This window comes from Salvelinus namaycush, chromosome 17 (genome assembly GCF_016432855.1).
Source record: "Salvelinus namaycush isolate Seneca chromosome 17, SaNama_1.0, whole genome shotgun sequence".
In the NCBI taxonomy this organism is placed as follows: Eukaryota; Metazoa; Chordata; class Actinopteri; order Salmoniformes; family Salmonidae; genus Salvelinus; species Salvelinus namaycush.
Genome location: NC_052323.1, coordinates 12,230,767 through 12,254,221, shown reverse-complemented (window position 1 = coordinate 12,254,221; position 23,455 = coordinate 12,230,767). Strand labels below are relative to the sequence as shown.

General features: G+C 42.5%; 1 protein-coding gene across 2 annotated transcripts in view; it reads right to left on the bottom strand.

Annotated features, from left to right (window-relative positions):
- Positions 1–6,945: 6,945 nt before the first annotated feature.
- The window catches only part of LOC120062014 (short transient receptor potential channel 7), a 67,645-nt gene continuing 51,135 nt past the window's right edge, over positions 6,946–23,455 (bottom strand). The window contains exons 9-12 of one of the 2 annotated variants that reach the window (XM_039011813.1): positions 20,199–20,233; positions 17,357–17,401; positions 7,688–7,763; positions 6,946–7,085 (exon numbers count right to left, since the gene is read on the bottom strand). In XM_039011813.1, coding sequence (XP_038867741.1) covers positions 6,946–7,085; positions 7,688–7,763; positions 17,357–17,401; positions 20,199–20,233 — 296 coding nt within the window. Of the gene's footprint in view, positions 7,086–7,687; positions 7,764–17,356; positions 17,438–20,198; positions 20,234–23,455 lie in introns of both variants that reach the window. The other variant, XM_039011812.1, reaches the window with a different exon arrangement.

Here is a 23,455-nt window from a genome sequence, read left to right as displayed (position 1 = left end):
GACAGGCTAGGGACAGAGCAGACAGGCTAGGGACAGAACAGACAGGCTAGGGACAGAACAGACAGGCTAGGGACAGAGCAGACAGGCTAGGGACAGAACAGACAGGCTAGGGACAGAGCTGCCTGTCTGGGGGACTCAATGTGTGCACGTTCAGGCGTCTCTCTGTGTTGTGTACACAAAGCCCTGAGTCCCTCCAACCCTCATGCAGATAACAGCCATCAGCACTGAGTGTCCCTGTTACCAGTCTAGAGCACACAGAACAGACCCAAAACGAATAACAGACAGATACAGATACAGACAGCTGCTCTGACAACAGGGACACAGTTAGCACTGATAAAATGCTGACTCACAGATTACCCTGTTCAGTTCAGTTATCAAGGTAACACAAGAAAGCCTTCGTCATTTCTTTCATTTTAATTGATTAGCACACTGAACATTGTTTAATTCATTGCTTAAGTCCATTGAAAGATGGATGCTCTTGTTGTCTTGCTCTGTCCGGAATATCCGGAAACTGATTTTGATTGACTAGTCTGATAGCAGGGAGAACATAGACCAGTAGCCTTCAACCACGTTACAATGCCTAATTTTCTTCTCTGATGATTCTCGTTTCACTGCAGCCAAGTTACATACAAACAACGGTTTCAGTATGCAAATGACTCCTCCTCTCCATGTTCATCATTAACCTCCTTTCTTCCTTCCACCTCCTCTTTAACCTGGCTGGAACTTACTCTGCAAATGAGGATATTCCCTCAATGTACATCACCAGCCCTGGCTGGCTGGGGCTCTGTACAATTAGTCACTTGATTATCCTCCCAGAAACATGAGATACTGTGGGATGTTCGTCTGTTGCAGAGTCAGAGCCATTCACTTCCACAGCAATCTACTAACACATCTCAAAACGGACACACTCTGGGACTTCACTAGAAACAACTAGACGTTTCTGTTTCTTTAAAATACTTTTTAAATCATTTATTTTATTTTATTGCCAATTATTCATGAATGTATTTTTCCCACAGTGCTCGTATGGTAATCCCATCCATTCCAGACTATTTGGTTCTAAAAGTTGATTTATTCTTGAACTCACAGGAATGTTTCTGTTCCACAGGATTTAACCACATTGGTTCATATATACAGTATAAAGCATGTCATAAGCAGAGTAGATTGTACACTGGATTCACCCAGATATTTTTTATTTTTGGTTCCATCAAGCCAGAAGAGATGGCAGCCATCTCCCATAAGAGCTGATCTCGGATCAGCTCTCCTTGCCCTAACCTTTTCAATGAACCTGCTAACATCAACACTAGCCAGGGACACGTTTGTTTACAACGTGAAATCAACACAACGAGGATCCACTTGCTTGTAAGATATTTTGCTCAGCTGCCATTTTGGCTTCCTAAAACTGCTGCGTAATATCAGAAGCCGGTGTCAGGGACGGAGATGTGGGACGGGGGGAGGTTTAGGTGATCGCTCCAGTGAGCCGTGCGAGGCGCCCCGGACTAGAGCTACCTCGTTAGCATGCACCTCACCACACTGCAAGGCTGGTCTTTAATGAACACAGACAAACCAGTAGCAGACGCAAAACAGAGCCGAGTGTCTACTCTGTCCCTGTTGTTGAATACAGGGTGGTTTAGGCTGGATCACTGGTTGGTTAAGAAGAGATAAGCACACAGCTAATTACATGCTGCTGAACTGCTTCCAGCGTCACCACACAAACACATTTATGCACGCACACACAAATAGGCACGAACACACACACCAGACAGAGACAATGAAACAAAGACCTGAGAGAAGAGGAGGTAGAGAGGAGGAGGGAGGGATATAGGTAGAGAGGAGGGAGGGAAAGATGAGGAGGAGGGAGGGAAAGATGAGGAGGAGGGAGGGAAAGATGAGGAGGAGGGAGGGAAAGATGAGGAGGAGGGAGGGAGGGAGGGGAGAGAGAGAGGAGGAGGGAAGGAGAGAGGATAGAGAGATGGAGGGAGGGAGAGATGGAAAGAGGGAGGGAGAGAGGAGAGAGAGGAGGGAGGGAGAGAGCAGAGAGAGAGGAGGGAGAGGCGAGAGAGAGGAGGAGGGAGGGAGAGAGGAGGAAGGAGGGAGAGAGGAGGGAGGGAGATAGGAGAGAGAGGTGAAGATGGAGGGAGAGAGGAGGGAGGGAGAGAGGAGTGAGAGGTGGAAGGAGAGAGAGGGAAAGAGGGAGAGAGAAGAGAGAGGGGAAAGAGAGGGGAGGAGGGAGGGAGGAGGTGGGAGAGAGAGAGAGGAGGATGGATGGAGAGAGGAGAGAGAGATGGAGGGGGAGGGAGAGGGAGGGAGACGATAGAGAGAGGTGGAGAGAGGAAAGAGAGAGGAGGAGGGAGAGAGGAAAGAGAGGAGGAGGGAGCGAGAGTGAGGGAGAGAGGCGAGAGAGAGGAGGAGGGAGGGAGGGAGGGAGGGAGGGAGGGAGGGAGGGAGGGGAGAGAGAGAGGAGGAGGGAAGGAGAGAGGATAGAGAGGAGGAGGGAGGGATAGGGAGGGAGATAGTAGAGTGAGAGATGGAGGGAGGGAGAGATGGAAAGAGGGAGGGAGAGAGGAGAGAGAGGAGGGAGGGAGAGAGCAGAGAGAGAGGAGGGAGAGGCGAGAGAGAGGAGGAGGGAGGGAGGGAGAGAGGAAGGGGGATAGGAGAGAGAGGTGAAGATGGAGGGAGAGAGGAGGGAGGGAGATAGGAGAGAGAGGTGAAGATGGAGGGAGAGAGGAGGGAGGGAGAGAGGAGTGAGAGGTGGAAGGAGAGAGAGGAAAAGAGGGAGAGAGAAGAGAGAGGGGAAAGAGAGGGGAGGAGGGAGGGAGGAGGTGGGAGAGAGAGAGAGGAGGATGGATGGAGAGAGGAGAGAGAGATGGAGGGGGAGGGAGAGGGAGGGAGACGATAGAGAGAGGAAAGAGAGAGGAGGAGGGAGAGAGGAAAGAGAGGAGGAGGGAGCGAGAGTGAGGGAGAGAGGCGAGAGAGAGGAGGAGGGAGGGAGGGAGGGAGGGAGGGAGGGAGGGAGGGAGGGAGGGAGGGAAGGATAAAGGTAAAAGGTGGGAGGGAGAGAGAGAAAGAGGGCGATATAGAGGGAGAGAGGAGGGAGAGGAGAGAGAGAAGGGAGGCAGAGAGGGAGGGAGGGAGACAGGAGAAAGAGATGGAGGGAGAGAGGGAGGAGGGAGGGAGAGAGGAGAGAGAGGAGGAAGGGAGGGGGAGAGAGAGAGGAGGGGTAGGGGAGAGAGAGGGGAAAAGAGAACACTAACAAGGTTGGAAACCATCAGTCTTTTCTGTAAAAGAGACAGAGACAGGGATTTTATGCTTCGTCAGTGTGAGGTCACATAAAGATCTTTGTATTGTGTCAGAGCATGGGTATACATGTGTTGAGTCAATATACACTGAGTGTACAAAACATTAGGCCCTTTCCATGACAGACTGAACAGGTGAATCCAGGTGAAAGCTATGATCCCTTATTGATGTCACTTGTTAAATCCACTTCGATCAGTGTAGATGAAGGGGAGGAGACAGGTTAAAGAAGGATTTTAAAGCCTTGAGACAATTCAAACATGGATTGTGTATATGTGCCAATCAGCAAGACAAAAGATTTAAGTGCCTTTCAACGGCGTATGGTAGTGAGTGCAGTTTTGAGTGTGTCAAGAACAGCAACGCTGCTGGGTTTTTCATGCTCAACAGTTTCCCGTTTATCAAGAAGGGTCCACCACCCAAAGGACATCCAACTAACTTGACACAACTGTGGGAAGCATTGGAGTCAACATGGGCCTGTGGAACTCTTTTGACACCTTGTAGAGTCCATCCCCCGACGAATTGAGTCTGTTCTGAGGGCAAAAGGGTGCAACTCAATATTAGGAATGTGTCCTTAATGTATAGTCAGTGTATGTGTGGTCACTCTTATCGGTCCCCCCCATTCCTACTGGACGACACTATCAACAAAGACTTCTCTAGAAATTGGATATTGGCGGCCAGGTATTGGAGGTTATTTATAAGTCTGTCACAATAGAGGGTAATAACCTTAGAATGACGCTACTTTTATTAAATGGTGAAAATAGGCAGGCTACATTTTCTGAATCTACAACAGAATTGTGTTTCCTAGTTCTTCAATCCCAAGTGGTGTGTTTTCTCATCCACACATCATTTGTGTGAGATGTACGTGAGGTGAGTGTTCTTGATAGCAGTCAAGGGGGGATGTGAGTGTGTGTGTGTGTCTGTTGAGTTGTCTAAATCCCTAGATGGTTTGCAGGCAGGAGCAGTGTTACAGGGGCATAATCTCTCCTCCAAATCCAATGAGTCCTGTCTTCTGTGCCAGGGGGTGTTGTTGCTCTGTGAAAAGAGATAGATGGGGAAGGAGGAGAGTTAGAGAGGAATCACATCCTTCCCTTGGGCCTCCGGGACTTTCCAAACTACACCAAAGAGAGGGTGGCAGGTTTACTGTCACACACACACAAGGTATAATTGGGTAAGACCCCAGGGGCTCTGACAGATATCAGAGGGAAGTTGAATAAGAGAAGTGAAGATATAAAATAAATGTAATTTATTTGTGCTGGGAAGACACATCTCTCCCAGACCACCTTAGTTGCTATGGAGAATGGACTGGTCAGCTTTGGGCTAGAGATATGTGTTTGTGTGTGTGTATGTGTGCGTGTGTGTATGTGTGTGTATGTGTGTGTGCACGTGCATGTGTGTTTGTGTAGCTGTGTGTCTTCCTGTCTAGTAAAATACCATACAAGGCCAGGTATATGTTAACGTTTTATGGATTAACTTCAAAGGCCGACTTTTACAGGAGTTCATGACCCCAGCCTGTTTAACTCCAGACTATTCAGACGTCATTACAGATTGAAAGAATACAGAGTGAAGATGGGACATCCTCGGTAAACACGTGGATCCATAACATTGTGAATACAGAGTGAAGATGGGACATCCTCGGTAAACACGTGGATCCATAACATTGTGAATACAGAGTGAAGATGGGACATCCTCGGTAAACACGGGGATCCATAACATTGTGACACACTGTTCCCACAAGGTCATGTGGGGAGTCTTTGTGAGTTATCACGCAAATAAACAATTACACACACACACACACACTGAACAAAAAGGTCTGAATGCACAGATAGTTGATGTGGGATGTTTGAGTTGCATATGTAGAGTTGCTAGGTGACATGTTGAATTGTGTGGAATGGACCAATTATTAATAGATTATAAATGAGTGTGCTGTGTGTGTGTGCATTTGTGTACTGTGTTGTGCTTGTGTGTCATCAGTAGATGACTGTATACCGTGTGTGTGTGTGTGTGTAGGCCTACACAACATTTGCCCAGGTTGGGTGTGTGTGTCCACAGTCTGTTTTCACAATGCACGAACAGACTGTTTGCGCAGTGTGTGTGCGTATCTGTGTTTGGTCGTGTGTGCGCGCATGTGTGTGTGTGGCAGTGCCCTTGCCAGTGCGTACAGACATAATGACGTGGTCGCCAGAGGTTCGGTCTTGCTTGACTGCGTGTGATTGAGCTGACAACAGAACAATCATCACATTTCTCAGCTCAATAAAATCACAGGTTGTCCAGACTGATTAATAAACATAATTAATCAGACAAAACAATATCCAGTTTATTCCTTTTAATTCAAGATCAAAATATACAAGATTTTTTTCCCTTTTTTCCGCTACAAGTGAAAAATACAGTATATTGAGTCTCTATTCTTTTTGGTTTCTATGAGTGAAAATGTTACGTTTTTTTAACAAACAATTACAATTTTCGTTGAACTCTTCAAAGTGACTCACACATATAGTTAGATAGTCACACACACACACACCAAAGATAGAGTTTAAAGTTCCAAATGTTATTTCAGTAACATTTACAGTGTGCAGTCTACACTGTCCCATCAGGTGTGTATTTATTCTGAGCATGGTGGGGTACATAGACTGAGTACAGACTGTGTTCTGACGCCAACATGCCCTCAACAGCTGGAGTTTACAACCAATATATTCTAGGTGCCCATGAGAGAACCAATCAAAGTCCTGCAGGTAAGCAGATGGTAGTCTGAGTTTGTTCAGGTTGTCATGTGATAAACAGACCACTTTTTATAATCAGCACTTTATTAGGAGTTATACAGTAATTAGCTTACCCAGTGTGTGTGTGTGTGTGTGCTCCTCCAGTGTTTGTGAACCTATGGACATTGGACAATGTGTTAATTAGATTGCCAACTCTATAAAAATGTTCATTATATTTATCTTCCTGAAACAGTGGACTGCTTTACGGCACAATACCTCAGGTACAGCCACCCTAACAATACCTCAGGTACAGCCACCCTAACAATACCTCAGGTACAGCCACCCTAACAATACCTCAGGTACAGCCACCCTAACAATACCTCAGGTACAGCCACCCTAACAATACCTCAGGTACAGCCACCCTAACAATACCTCAGGTACAGTCACCCTAACAATACCTCAGGTACAGTCACCCTAACAATACCTCAGGTACAGTCACCCTAACAATACCTCAGGTACAACCACCCTAACAATACCTCAGGTACAACCACCCTAACAATACCTCAGGTAAAAATACCATCAGTGTTTTTTCAACTTCTGTTCTCTCCCTGTCTCCCACTCACACTCTCTGTTCCCATGGTAGGGTGAGCTAATGTGTTTTGGACGGGTGGCCTCTCTCTTCGCTGCGTCAGAATTCTACTCTTAACCATCCCTTATGTACCCTCATCTCTCCTCCTCTCCCTCCCTCCTCTCCTCCCTTGCTCTCTATTCCGTCTCTCTCCCCCCTTCATCTCTTCTTCTCACTTCCCTCTGTCCCACTTTCTCTCTTTGTCTCTTTCTCTGTCCACCAGCTTGCCCCCCCCCCTCTTCTCAATCCCCTTCTTCCCACTTCTCTCCCTCTGTCTCTTTTCAGATATCCCCCTTCCCTCTCTCCCCCTCCCCATCTCCCCCTTCTCTCTCAGGGTCTTTTGGTGTTCTTCACAAACTTGTCACTGAGTTGTGTGATGAGGTCAGCCAGTTCTCCGGTGGCCTGAGACTTCTCCTCCAGGAGCTCATAGCGCAGGCTGGAGATGTCCTGCTTGATCTCCTTCAGCTCACCTATAAGACACAAACAACACAGCCAGACAGTCACACAAACACCAAAACATATGAATGAAACACACAAAACAAACACAAAGAAACACACATCAGCCTGGAGATGTCCAGTATTACCTCATTACAAATCTTCACTTAAAAGAACACATTTTAATATTTTGCTCATAAAAGTCTACTGTTAGTCCAGTGATATTTTAAGATACAACACACACTGACAACAGCAACCCGGTCACACTCACACTGACCACACCAACCCGGTCACACTCACACTGACCACACCAACCCGGTCACACTCACACTGACCACACCAACCCGGTCACACTCACACTGACCACACCAACCCGGTCACACTCACACTGACCACACCAACCCGGTCACACTCACACTGACCACACCAACCCAGTTACACTCACACTGACCACACCAACCCAGTTACACTGACCACACCAACCCAGTTACACTGACAACACCAACCCAGTTACACTGACAACACCAACCCAGTCACAATCACAATGACACACACAGTTACAATCACAACAGCAACCCAGTCAGGTAGAATCTGGTGAGGTACATAAAGTCGACGTTGAAGGAGATTAGATATTCACCTTCATTGACGTCATCATTTTCTCTGTCAACCTGAGCCTTCAGAACATACCGCTTAATGAGACGCTTCATGATCTTCTGCAGGAGGAGAGAGAGTGGAGAGGGGAGAGGAGGGTGGGAGGAGTGCAGAAAGTTGAGAAAATATGAAAGGGAGAGTAGAGGTGGAGAGGAGAGACTTGGAGTTATGAAAGCTGAAAATATTATACTAGGTATTATACGAAACTAAAACTAATCATGACAAAACTATTTAGCAAACTGAAATAAAATAATTAACAAACCCATAAGAAAAACTAAAACTTTACTGAAACTATTATCTCTGACCCCAAAACGAATAAAACCCATCATGAATTTTGTGAATGCTTTTATTATTTTTTTTTACTTTGGGCAATACTCTAATGGGGTTTTCTAGATACTGAATGTGGTGGGTAAATGTGGACATGTTTCAAAAATGCCTTGCTTGTTCATCACTATTTAACCTTTATTTAACTAGCCAAGTCAGTTAAGAACAAATTCTTATTTACAATGACAGCCTACCAGGAACAGTGGGTTAACTGCCTTGTTCAGGGGCAGAACAACAGATTATTACGTTGTCAACTCAGGGATTCGATCCAGCAACATTTCGGTTACTGGCCCAATGCTCTAACCACTAGGCTACCTGCTGCCCTGAACTAGCACTAGCTATCATTAGCTAACAGGGGAAAAAACTGCTAGGTGGCTAACTAATGCTGAAAAGTATTAGATTGGTGTAAACATGGGCAAGAGAAAGTTACCTTCCAACATATTTTTTTGCACCAGTCTCTGCGCTATTCCTTTAAATCCAAGTCACATTGAGAATGATTTTATAATTTAAACATAACCTAAGCCCCTGAGAACCCATACAGCCATAGGGTTCTCATTTGAACAATTGACCCCAGTGGGGCAACTGTACCAACACTTTATCTACACGTTGATAATTACTACAGGCAATACGCTTTTGGAAAGCTCGGAAATTCTACTTTCATATGTACCTTGAACACTCAGTTTAATTATCAACCAAAAATAACTTTACCAGTACAAAAGACACACTTATTATGCGTGTTTATCTCAAAGATTCCCACTGAGGTTATGCATGGCACTTCCTGAGCTAATTGAAACTCGGGTGGGAACAAAAAAAAAAGCCATCAGCTCGAAGCTGTGTTAAATAAAACATTAACTGTTTTACCACAGAGGATGTCTTTTGTAAAGTTATTTTGTGATGATAATTAAGTTGAGTGTTCAAGGTTTCCAAAACCATATTGCAATAATGGATAAATTGTTTCCAGACAGATCAATTGTTTTCTTGACCAAATTACCAGCCAATCAAAAGAGACGTGGAATGACTCCAACGTAGCATTGGTGTCATGAAAAGGCCTAACCTAACCTAACCTATGACCTGACCCATCACCTTATGAATTACTGCCCCCAGTTGGAAGTGACATAAGAGAAACAAACTCTTTAAAAACACACAACTATACCACACAATTGGCTCCAAGCCTCTCACACTTTCTGTCCCTAACACTAAAACTGAAATTAAATCATATAAAAATGAAATAGAAACATTTGTATACAACTATAACTAAATACAACTAATATAGAAACAGAAAACTATAATAACATTGAAGCAGTGTTGGAAAAAGTATCCAATTGTCATACTTGAGTAAAGGTAAAGATAACTTTTATAGAAAATAACTGCCTAGTTAAATAAAGGTTAAATAAAATGTAAAATTAAAAACTAAGTGAAAGTCATCCAGTAAAATACTACTTGAGTAAAAGTATAAAAGTATTTGGTTTCAAATATACTGACAAATATACAATTGAAGGTGTACCTGTGGATGTATTTCAAAGCCTATCTTCAAACTCAGTTGCCTCTTTGCTTGACATCATGGGAGAATCAAAAGAAATCAGCCAAGACCTCAGAATTTTTTTTTGTAGACCTCCACAAGTCTGGTTCATCCTTGGGGAGCAATTTCCAAACGCCTGAAGGTACCACGTTCATCTGTACAAACAATAGTATGCAAGTATAAACACCATGGGACCACGCAGCTGTCATGCCGCTCAGGAAGGAGATGCGTTCTGTCTCCTAGAGATGAACATACTCTAGGTGCGAAAAGTGCAAATCAATCCCAGAACAACAGCAAAGGACCTTGTGAAGATGCTGGAGGAAACAGGTACAAAAGTATCTATATCCACAGTAAAACGAGTCCTACATCGACATGACCTGGCCGCTCAGCAAGGAAGAAGCCACAGCTCCAAAACCGCCATAAAAAGCCAGACAACGATTTTCAACTGCACATGGTGACAAAGTCCGTACAGCTTGGAGAAATGTCCTCTGGACTGATGGAACAAAAATAGAACTGTTTGGCCATAATGACCATCGTTATGTTTGGAGGAAAAAGGGGGAGGCTTGAAAGCCGAAGAACACCATCCCAACCGTGAAGCACGGGGGTGGCAGCAATCATGTTGTGGGGTGCTTTGCTGCAGGAGGGACTGGTGCACTTCACAAAATAGATGTCATCATGAGGATGGAAAATTATGTGGATATATTGAAGCAACATCTCAAGACATCAGTCAGGAAGTTAAAGCTTGGTGGCAAATGGGTCTTCTAAATGGAGAATGACCCCAAGCATACTTCCAAAGTTGTGGCAAAATGGCTTAACTTCTTGAGGGCCGGTGGCAGTATTCGGTATTGCCTGTTACCAAAGTAAATTGCCTGTTACTCAGGCCCAGAAGCTAGGATATGCATATAATTGGTAGTATTGGATAGAAAACTCTGAAGTTTCTAAAACTGTTAGAATAATGTCTGTGAGTATAACAGAACTGATATGGCAGGCAAAAACCCGAGGAGAATCCATCCAGATTTTTTTTTTGAGGTGTCTGCCCATCCAACAGTTTCAGGCTTGTTTTTTGAAAAATGAGCTAGAATTTGTAGTATTTCTAGGTGGCTCCCATTTTTACTGTACTATTGTGACGTGCGTGGATGAGGGCGCGCACTTCGTTATTTATCTCCGGTAATGAACATACTATTCTCCGTCTTAAATTTGATTGTTTATTTACATATTAGGGTACCTGAGGATTGATTAGAAATGTTGTTTGACTTGTTTGAACTAAGTTTATTGGTAACTTTTGGGATTCCTTTGTATGCATTTTGAACAAGGGAAACAGGTGGATTACTGAATCAAGAGCGCCAACTAAGCTGACTTTTTTGGGATATAAAGAAGGACTATCGAACAAAACAACCATTTGCTGTGTAGCTGGTACACTTGGGATTGCAAACAGAGGAAGATCTTCAAAGGTAAGTGATTTATTTTATCGCAATTTCTGACTTGTGACACCTGTGCTGGTTTGGAATTTTTTTGTCATGCTTTTGTATGCGGGGCGCTGTCCTCAGATAATCGCATGGTATGCTTTCGCCGTAAAATCTTTTTGAAATCTGACAAGCGGCTGGATTAACAAGAAGTTAAGCTTTTAAATGATATAGGACACTTGTATTTTCATGAATGTTTAATATTACGATTTTGTATTTTGAATTTGGCGCGCTCCGATTTCACCGGATGTTGTCGAATTTGATCCCACTAGAGGGATTTTTGCACTAAGAGGTTTTAAGGACAACAAAGTCAAGGTATTGGAGTGGTCATCACAAAGCCCTGACCTCAATCCTATAAAAAATTGTGGGCAAAACTGAAAAAGTGTGTGCGAGCAAGTAGTCCTACAAACCTGACTCAGTTACAGCAGCTCTGTCAGGAGGAATGGGCCAAAGTTCACCCAAATGATTGTGGGAAGCTTGTGGAAGGCTGCCCGAAACGTTTGACCCAAGTTAAACAATTTAAAGGCAATGCTACCAAATACTAATTGAGTGTATGTAAACTTCTGACCCACTGGGAATATGTTGATAGAAATGTAAGCTGAAATAAATCATTCTCTCCACTATTGTTTTGACATTTCACATTTTTTAAATAAAGTGGTGATCCTAACTGACCTAGTATTAAATGTCAGGAATTGTGAAAAATAGAGTTTAACCTTTCTGGCGCAGGCGTTGCGCTAGCGACCCACCTCGACAACATCCGATGAAATTGCAGAGCGCGAAATTCAAATGACAGAAATATAATTATTTAACATTCATGAAAATACAAGTGTCATACATCAAAATAAAGCTGAACTTTTTAGGGATAGGGGGCAGCATTTTCACTTTGGATGAATAGCGTGCCCAAATTGAACTGCCTCCTACTCTGTCCCAGATGCTAATATATGCATATTATTATTACTATTGGATAGAAAACACCCCGAAGTTTCTAAAACTGTTTGAATTATGTCTGTGAGTATAACAGAACTCATATGGCAGGCAAACTTCGAAACAGGAAGTGGAAATTCTGAGGCTGGTTGATGTTCAACTCATCGCCTATTCAAATCCCAGGAAGATATGGATTTGTTTGCACTTCCTACGCCTTCCACTAGATGTCAACAGTCTGTAGAACGTTGAATGAAGTTTATACTGTGTTGTGGGGCCAGATGAGAGGGGAATGAGACAGTGGTCTGGCAGATTGCCAGTTCCTGGTCATGCACTTTCCTCATGATATCGCCTTGCGTTCCATAACTTCTACAGACACGAAGGAATGCTCCGGTTGGAACGTTATTGGATATATATGATAACATCCTGAAGATTGATTCTCTACTTAGTTTGACAAGTTTATTCGACCTGTGATATAACTTTAAGTTTTCGTCCGACGTTATGCGGGACATGCACAAGCGTTTGGAAATGTGTACTAAACGCGCTAGCAAAAGTAGCTACTTGGACATAAATAATTGACATTATCGAACAAAACAACAATTTATTGTGGAACTAGGATTCCTGGGAGTGCATTCTGATGAAGATCATCAAAGGTAAGGGAATATTTATGATGTAATTTCGTATTTCTGTTTACAGAGAAATGTTATTTATATCTGAGCACCGTCTCAGATTATTGCATGGTGTGCTTTTTCCGTAAAGTTTTTTTGAAATCTGACACAGCGGTTGCATTAAGAACAAGTGTATCTTTAATTCTATGTAAAACATGTATCTTTCATCAAAGTTTATGATGAGTATTTCTGTTATTTGATGTGGCACACTGCAATTTCTCCGGATATTTTGGAGGCATTTCTGAACATGGTGCCAATGTAAACTAAGATTTTTGGATATAAATATGCACATTATCGAACAAAAAATAAATGTATTGTGTAACATGATGTCCTATGAGTGTCATCTGATGAAGATCATCAAAGGTTAGTGATTCATTTTATCTCTATTTCTGCTTTTTGTGACTGCCATCTTTGGCTGGGAAAATGGCTGTGTGTTTTTTGGACTTGGCGGTGATCTAACGTAATCATATGTTGTGTTTTCGCTGTAAAGCATTTTTTTAAAAATCGGACACGATGGGTAGATTAACAAGATGTTTATCTTTCATTTGCTGTATTGGACTTGTTAATGTGTGAAAGGTACATATTTCAAAAAAATATTTTTGAATTTCCCGCGCTGCCTTTTCAGCGGAATGTTGTGGGGGTGGGGTTCCGCTAGCGGAACGTGTGTCCTAGAAAGGTTAACGTCTTGTTAACCTGTTGATGATAGGGGGCGCTATTTACACTTTGGGGGAAAATCGTTCACAATTTAAACGGCCTCATACTCAATTCTTGCTCGTACAATATGCATATTATTATTACTATTGGATAGAAAACACTCTCTAGTTTCTAAAACCGTTTGAATTATTTCTCTGAGTGAAACAGAACTCCTTCTGCAGCACTTTTCCTGTCAGGGAGTGAGATTTCATAAATCCATGTCCCTGTTCTGAGATCAGTTTATAAGTCCCCATGCAAGCTATGAGGGTACATGCACTGCATACGCCTTCCTCTAGATGTCAGTAAGCGGTGAGACTTTGAATGGAGTCGATTGCGCAATCTGGGAACTTATATTAGACGTGGAACCGGAAGTACCGTTCTTTTCAACAGTGCGCTTGGCGCATGAAGACATCAGAATGGCGTCCTGCAAACGCTTTCGTTTTAGTATTTCTATATCTCCAGTCATGTTTGTATTCGTTATAGGTGTTAAAGACATCATAAGGTAGTTAATTTAAACCGACTTATAGCAGTTTATAGCGATTTTCTGGGATTTCAATGCCATGCGCTTCCATTTGTTGGGCACCTCTCCAGTGGGTGGCTAACGTTTAGCGGTGTCATATATACATATATTCATATACATAGCTCATAAATCAAGCACATATATTAAACATGATTTAGGTGGCCTAGGCTGATTTAGAGCCTGCTTGTGACCATAGGATTAAAAGCTTGCACAACACACCATGACTAAGGCACAAGACTGATGTTGCACAACACAAGGTTCCCCATTTACACAATGGTTCTTCAGTGTCTCAAGGATGCTAACCGCACAAAACAGTTATAGAGCGCCAAAACTAAACCGCCTGACTTAAGTAATTGCTCACATCCCTCTAATCAGGAAACCCCCTAGCCCCAGACAGTAACGGCCAGTTACAGTTCCCCATCTCATGACTCCTGGACACACAAATATTTCAACATCGCATGAACACACACACTTCACTCCCCTCTCTACTGGTCGGGTGCCAAGAGCAGAGGACTCTGCTGTGCACCAATGGGGCTACTGCTATGGCCAGAGCAGACCCGCCTCCAACTCTTCAGGACCAGTCAGAAGACCAACACGTAGGTAGAATCTCTTCATTGTTCCATGTATAAAATCTGCTGTAATCTCTGTTTAGGTACCCTTTTCAGCTGACTCCTTAAGAGCCATATGATTAGGTCCGTGTCACGCTAAACTACCAGACAAGATATCTTTGACTTTAATAAACTGCCTTTTGCTATACTTGATTCCACTCTGTCCAGTGTCCATGATTTGGTCTCACTCTCCAGTAAATGAAACACCAACAGCGGCTAATTCGACTGGACAAGAGGACATCTTTCAGCCAAAAGACGATTGTTTTGAAGAAAGGACACCTTGCCCAAGATTCTGATTGAAGCTCAGCTAATAGTAAGCAGTCTTTATGCTTTTAATTAATTGTTCTGTTGTTAAAAGTAAAATGTATGAGACGCCATTTCTTGCAGTATAGCATTGCGTTATCGCAGCCTGTATTGCGCAGTAACGATAATTTTAAAAATGTAATTCAGCGATTGCATTAAGAACTAATTTGTCTTTCAATTGCTGTCCAACCTGTATTTTTTAGTCAAGTTTTGGAATAGTTACTGATTAGATTAGGCGCCTCTTCAAAGATTTCTCCTGCCATTTTCCTGGCAGCTTTGCTACTTTTCTGATTGTATAACACGATTTGTGCCGCTAAATATGCACATTTTCGAACAAACTCTATATGGATTGTGTAATATGATGTTATAGGACTGTCATCTGAAGAATTCTGAGAAGGTTAGTGAAAAAATTAATATCTTTTGGTGGTTTATACGTAATGGCTATGTTTGGCTTGAATCAATGCTATTGTGAGCTATTGTGATGTTTGCTATTGTGCTAAGCTAATATAACGTTATATTGTGTTTTCGCTGTAAAACACTTAGAACATCTGAAATATTGTCTGGATTCGCAAGATCTGTGTCTTTCAATTGCTGTACGCTGTGTATTTTTAAGAAATGTTTTATGATGAGTAATTAGGTAATACACGTTGGTCTCTATAATTGCTCTGGCTGCGTCGGTGCTATTTTTGACGGTAGCTCTGATGGTAGCTGCAATGTAAAACTGATTTATACCTCAAATATGCACATTTTTCGAACAAAACATAGATTTATTGTGTAACATGTTATAAGACTGTCATCTGATGAAGTTGTTTCTTGGTTAGTTTGGTTGGTTCTTGGTTAGTTAGGTTGGCTTTGTGCATGCTACCTGTGCTGTGAAAAATGTCTGTCCTTCTTTGTATTTGGTGGTGAGCTAACATAAATATACGTGCTGTTTTCGCTGTAAAACATTTTAAAAATCGGACATGTTGACTGGATTCACAAGATGTGTATCTTTCATTTGCCGTATTGGACTTGTTAATGTGTGAAAGTTAAATATTTCTAAAAAATCTTTTTTGAATTTCGTGCTCTGCCTTTTCAGTGGAATGTGGGAGGAGTTCCGCTAGCGGAACGCAGGGGCTAGACAGGTTAATCCAGCCACTGTGTCAGATTTCAGAAAGGCTTTACGGCGAAAGCACACCATGCGATTATCTGAGGACAGCGCCCCGCATACAAAAGCATGAAAAACATTTTTCAACCAGGCAGGTGTGCCAGGAAAGTCAGAAATAGCGATATAATAAATGCCTTACCTTTGAAGATCTTCTTCTATTGGCATTCCAAAAGGTCCCAGCTACATCATAAATGGTCCTTTTGTTCGATAAAGTCCTTCTTTCTATACCCAAAAACTCAGTTTAGCTGGCGCGCTTCATTCAATAATCCACCGGTTTCCCTCCTTCAAAATGCATACAAAATGAATCCCAAACGTTACCAATAAACTTCACCAAACATGTCAAACAACGTTTTAATCAAACCTCAGGTACCCTAATACGGAAATAAACGATACAATTTAAGACGGAGAATCGTTATTGTCTTTACCGAAGATAAACAAAGAATGCGCTCTCATCCACGCGCATGAAAACACTGCAGCCAAAATGGGAGACACTTAGAAAAACTACAAATTCTAGCTCATTTTTCCAAGAACCAACCTAAAACTCTTTATAAAGACTGTTGACATCTAGTGGAAGCCCTAGGAACTGCAATCTGGGAGGATTTCGCCTCATAATAAACATGATAAACAGCCATTGGAAACAGTGGTAGGCTGATATTTTTTGTTTTGGGATGGTTTGTCCACTCACAGGCATCATTTTAACAGTTTAGAAACTTTAGATTGTTTTATATCCAAATTTACCAATTATATGCATATCCTAGCTTCTGGGCCTGAGTAATAGGCAGTTTACTTTGGGCACTTTTCATCTGGACGTCAAAATACTGCCCACTAGCCCAAATAGGTTAAATGTATTTTGCTAGGGTGTATGTAAGCTTCCGACTTCAACTGTAAGTATTTTACACCACTGCATGTGGATGCCTTAAGACCTACTCTCTGGGAACCCGTCAATACTTGTAGCCCTGCATGCATTACATACACACTCAGTGATAAGCTGGCCTGACATACCAAATGCAGTGTGTGTGTGTGGGGGGGGGGGGGGGGGGGGGGGCATGTGTGTGTGTGAGAATGGATGTGTTTGTGTGTGTGCATGGATGTGTTTGTGTGTCAGGAGAAAGGCTTTTATAGAGAAGCAACATGTTGTGTGAGAGACAATAGAATGACCTCTCACGACAGAGGAAGAGAGAAGATGTCTCATAGGGCAAAGGTAGAGGACAGAAAGACCTTCCCTCATTCCATTCCATCTATTGTCCCAATTCAGTCTCTCACTCCACACTCCTTTACTGGGCCAGTACCTGCTTCCACTCACTCCATTTCTCGGCATCGCGTTAAACCGATATGCAGACGGTCTCAGCATCTATCTGTCTCGATAATTGTATATTTCTCCCTAGCTCTATCATTCTCTTTCCTTCTGTGCCCCCCATTTCCCTCTGACTTTCTCACCCATTACCCTTCCACACCCCTCTTCTTTCTTTAGTTCTTTCTTTCTTCTTACCTGGTACCTGGTAGGGTGTTGGATAGGTTTTCTGAGAGTGGACTCCTCTCGTAGTCGACCATGGGCCATGTAGCGTTCACCCTGCAAAAACACAACAGAGTTATACATATATAAACAGAGGAAACCCTGTGCACAGCAGGCATCTTGATCAGGGCTCTCCAACCCTGTTCCTACACAGCTACCATCCTGTAGGTTCACTCAAACCATAATCTAGAAAACCTGATCCTAATTATTAGCTTGTTTATAAGCTGAATCAGGTTACTTACAACTGGGGTTGGAGTGAAAACATACAGCAGGGTAGCTCACCAGGAACAGGGTTGGAGTGAAAACCTACAGGAGGGTAGCTCACCAGGAACAGGGTTGGAGTGAAAACCTACATTAGGGTAGCTCACCAGGAACAGGGTTGGAGTGAAAACCTACAGGAGGGTAGCTCACCAGGAACAGGGTTGGAGAGCCCTGCTCTAAATCCAGGTGCTGGTATTGGCAGGAACAACTAGTATTCCCGAAATTCAGTATGCAGGAACAACTAGTATTCAATATTCAGTATGTAGGAACAACTATTATTCAGTATTCAGTATGCAGGAACAACTAATAGTCAATATTCAGTATGCAGGAACAACTTGTATTCAATATTCAGTATGCAGGAACAACTACAATTCAGCATTCAGGAACAACTAGTATTCAATATTCAGTAGGCAGGAATGACAAGTATTCAGTATGCAGGAACAACTACAGAAGACAGGCGATCAACCTTGACTTTAGTTGTATTTATTTATATTGTTCATGTATATGAAGAGAAGTCAGCCACAACACGAGCTATATATAAAGAGAAGTCAGCCACAACACGAGCTATATATGAGGAGAAGTTAGCCACAACATGCGCTATATATGAGGAGAAGTTAGCCACAACAACACAACATGAGCTATATATGAGGAGAAGTTAGCCACAACAACACAACATGAGCTATTTTTGAGGAGAAGTTAGCCACAACAACAACACATGAGCTATACATGAGGAGAAGTTAGCCACAACACAACATGAGCATTACATGAGGAGTTATCCACAACAACACAACATAAGCTGTAAATGAGAAGTTAGCCACAACAACATGAGGAAGAGTTATCCACAACAACATACGCTGTAATTGAGGAGAAGTTAGACACAACATGAGTTATAAATGAGGAGAAGTCAGCCACAACAACACAAGCTATATTTGAGGAGAAGTTAGTGACAACATGAGCAATACATGAGGAGGAGTTAGCCACAACAACACAACATGAGCTATATATGAGGAGAGGTTAGCCACAACAACACAGCATGAGTAATATATGTGGAGAAGTCAGCCACAACAACATGAGCTATATATGAGGAGAATTTGGCCACAACAACACATCAGCTAAATATGAGGAGAAGTTAGCCACAACACGAGCTATATATGGGGAGAAGTTAGCCACAACATGAGCTATACACGAGGAAGAGTTATCCAAAACAACATGAACAATATATGAGGTTAAGTCAGCCACAACAACATGAGCTATATATGAGGAGAAGTTAGCCACAACATGAGATGTATATATGAGATGCAAGCCACAACAACATGAGCTATTCTTGAGGAGGAGTTAGCCACAACAGCATAACATAATACATATAAAAGGACAAATTAGCCAAAACAACACAACATGAGCTATATATGAGGAGAAGTTAGCCAAAACACGAGCTACATATGAGGAAAAGTTAGCCACAACAACACAACATGAGCTATACACGAGGAGGAGTTAGCCACAACAACACAACATGAGCTATACACGAGGAGGAGTTAGCCACAACACAACATGAGCTATATATGAGGATAAGTTATTCACAACACAACATGAGCTATACATGAGGAGGAGTTAGCCACAACATGAGCTATATATGAGTAGAAGTCAACCACAACATCATGCACTATTTTTGAGGAGGAGTTAGCCACAACAGCATAACATAATACATATAAAAGGACAAATTAGCCAAAACAACACAACATGAGCTATATATGAGGAGAAGTTAGCCAAAACACGAGCTACATATGAGGAAAAGTTAGCCACAACAACACAACATGAGCTATACACGAGGAGGAGTTAGCCACAACAACACAACATGAGCTATACACGAGGAGGAGTTAGCCACAACACGAGCTATACACGAGGAGGAGTTAGCCACAACAACACAACATGAGCTATACACGAGGAGGAGTTAGCCACAACAACACAACAAGAGCTATATATGAGAAGGAGTTAGCCACAACAACACATGAGCTATTTTTGAGGACAAGTTACCTACAGCAACACAACATGAGCTATATATGAGGATAAGTTATTCACAACAACACAACATGAGCTATACATGAGGAGGAGTTAGCCACAACATGAGCTATATATGAGTAGAAGTCAACCACAACATCATGCACTATTTTTGAGGAGAAGTTAGCCACAACAACACAACATGAGCTATTTATGAGGACAAGTTTGCCACAACAACACAACATGAGCTATATATGAGGAGAAGTTAGCCACAACACAACATGAGCTATACATGAGGAGGAGTTAGCCAAAACAACACGAGCATTACATGAGGAAGAGTTATCCACAACACAACATAAGCTGTAAATGAGAAGTTAGCCACAACAACACAACATGAAGTGACTAACCGGTGTCTGTATGTAGCCTCGCTACTTTTACAGCCTCGCTACTGTATATAGCCTCGTTACTGTTTTTTTTCAGTCTTTTTACTGTTTGATTTCTGTACTTATCCATTGTTCACCTACTACCTTTTTTGCACTATTGGTTAGAGCCTGTAAGTAACCAATTCACTGTAAGGTCTACACCTGTAGTATTTGGCGCACATGACAAATAAACTTTGATTTGATATGCTATGAGGAGAAGTTAGCCACAAGAAAACAACATGAGCTATATATGAGGAGAGGTTAGCCACAACAACACAGCATGAGTTATATATGAGGAGAAGATAGCCACAACAACATGAGCTATACATGAGGAAGAGTTATCCACAACACCATAAGCTGTAATTGAGGAGAAGTTAGACAGAACATGAGCTATATATGAGGAGAAGATAGCCACAACAACACAACGAGTTATAAATGAGGAGAAGTCAGCCACATCAACATAATGTAACGGTCGTCTTGTGGTGAATGAGCGGACCAAGGCGCAGCGGGTGATGAATACATAATGAATTTAATAAAGAAAAGAATAACGATGACGAAAATACACTTGAACAAACTACAAAACAACAAACGACGTTAAACAGACCTGAACATGAGAACTTACATAACAAGAAGAACGCACGAACAGGAACAGACTAAACAAACGAAACAGTCCCGTGTGGTGACGAACACAAACACGGAAGACAATCACCCACAAACAAACAGTGAGAACAGCCTACCTTAATATGGTTCTCAATCAGAGGAAATGTCAAACACCTGCCTCTAATTGAGAACCATATCAGGCAACACATTTAACCCAACATAGAAACACATAACATAGAATGCCCACCCCAACTCACGCCCTGACCAACTAAACACATACAAAAACAATGGAAAACAGGTCAGGAACGTGACACATAAGCTATATTTGAGGAGAAGTTAGTGACAACAACATGAGCAATACATGAGGAGGAGTTAGCCACAACAACACAACATGAGCTATATATGAGGAGAGGTTAGCCACAACAACACAGCATGAGCTATATATGTGGAGAAGTCAGCCACAACAACATGAGCTATATATGAGGAGAATTTGGCCACAACAACACAACATCAGCTATATATGAGGAGAAGTTAGCCACAACAACACAACATGAGCTATATATGGGGAGAAGTTAGCCACAACATGAGCTATACACGAGGAAGAGTTATCCAAAACAAAACAACATGAACAATATATGAGGATAAGTCAGCCACAAAAACGTGAGCTATATTTGAGGACAAGTTAACCACAACAACATGAACTATACATGAGGAGTTAGCCACAACATCACAACATGAGCTATACATGAGGAGGAGTTAGCCAAAACAGCATAACATAATACATATAAAAGGACAAATTAGCCAAAACAACACAACATGAGCTCTATATGAGGAGAAGTTAGCCAAAACAACACAACATGAGCTACATATGAGGAAAAGTTAGCCACAACATGAGCTATACACGAGGAGGAGTTAGCCACAACAACACAATATGAGATATATGAGGAGAAGTTAGTCACAACAACACAACATGAGCTAAATATGGGGAGACGTTAGCCACAACAACATGAGCTATACATGAAGAGTTATCCACAACAACACAACATAAGCTGTAATTGAGGAGAAGTTAGACACAACAACGTGAGCTATATTTGAGGAGAAGTTAGCCACAACAACGTGAGCTATATTTGAGGAGAAGTTAGCCACAAGAACACACCATGAGCTATAAATGAGGAGAAGTCAGCCACAACAACGTGAGCTATATTTGAGGAGAAGTTAGCCACAACACGAGCTATATTTGAGGAGAAGTTAGCCACAACACAACATGAGCTATATTTGAGGAGAAGTTAGCCACAACAACACAACATGAGCTATTTATGAGGACAAGATATCCACAACAACACAACAAATGAGGATAAGTCAGCTTCAACAACATGAGCTACACACGAGGAGAAGTTAGCTTCAACAATACAACATGAGCTAAATACAAGGAGAAGTTTTCCACAACAACACAACATGATAAATATGAGGAGACGTTAGCCACAACAACACAACATGAACTATAAATGAAGAGAATTTAGCCACAATAACACAACATGAGCTATATATAAGGAGAAGTTATTCACAACAACACAACATGAGCTATATATGAGGAGAAGTTAGCCACAACAACACAACATGAGCTATATATGAGGAGAAGTTAGCCACAACAACACAACATGAGCTATATTTGAGGAGAAGTTAGCCACAACAACACAACATGCGCTATATATGAGGATAAGTTATTCACAACAACACAACATGAGCTATTTATGAGGACAAGTTTGCAACAACAACACAACATGAGCTATATATAAGGAGAGGTTAGCCACAACAACACAACATGAGCTATATAAACACCCCTTTTTTCAGGACCCTGTCTTTCAAAGATAATTCGTAAAAATCCAATTAACCTCAAAGATCTTCATTGTCAAGGGTTTAAACACTGTTTCCCATGCTTGTTCAATGAACCATAAACAATTAATGAACATGAACATGTGGAACGGTAGTTAAGAAAATAATAGGTTACAGACACTAGGCAACTAAGGTCACAGTTATGAAAACTTAGGACACTAAAGAGTCCTTTCTACTGACTGAAAAACACTAAAAGAAAGATGCCCAGGGTCCCTGCTTGTAACAACACCTGCACAGGATCGGTACATCTGAACATCACACCTGCGGGACAGATACAGGATGGCAACAACAACTGCCCGAGTTACACCAGGAACGCACAATCCCTCCATCAGTACTCAGACTGTCCGCAATAGGCTGAGAGAGGCTGGACTGAGGGCTTGTAAGCCTGTTGTAAGGCAGGTCCTCACCAGACATCACCGGCAAGACGTTGCCTATGGGCACAAATCCACCGTCGCTGGACCAGACAGGACTGGCAAAAATTGCTCTTCACTGGCGAGTCGCGGTTTTGTCTCACGAGGGGTGATGGTCGGATTCGCGTTTATTGTCGAAGGAATGAGTGTTACACAGAGGCCTGTACTCTGGAGCGGGATTGATTTGGAGGTGTAGGGTCCGTCATGGTCTGGGGCGGTGTGTCACAGCATCATCGGACTGAACTTGTTGTCATTGCAGGCAGTCTCAACGCTGTGCGTTACAGGGAAGACATCCTCCTCCCTCATGTGGTACCCTTCCTGCAGGCTCATCCTGACATGACCCTCCAGCATGACCCCCCAGCATGACAACAAGCCATACTGCTCGTTCTGTGCATGATTTCCTGCAAGACAGGAATGTCAGTGTTCTGCCATGGCCAGCGAAGAGTCCGGATCTCAATCCCATTAAGCACGTCTGGGACCTGTTGGATCGGAGG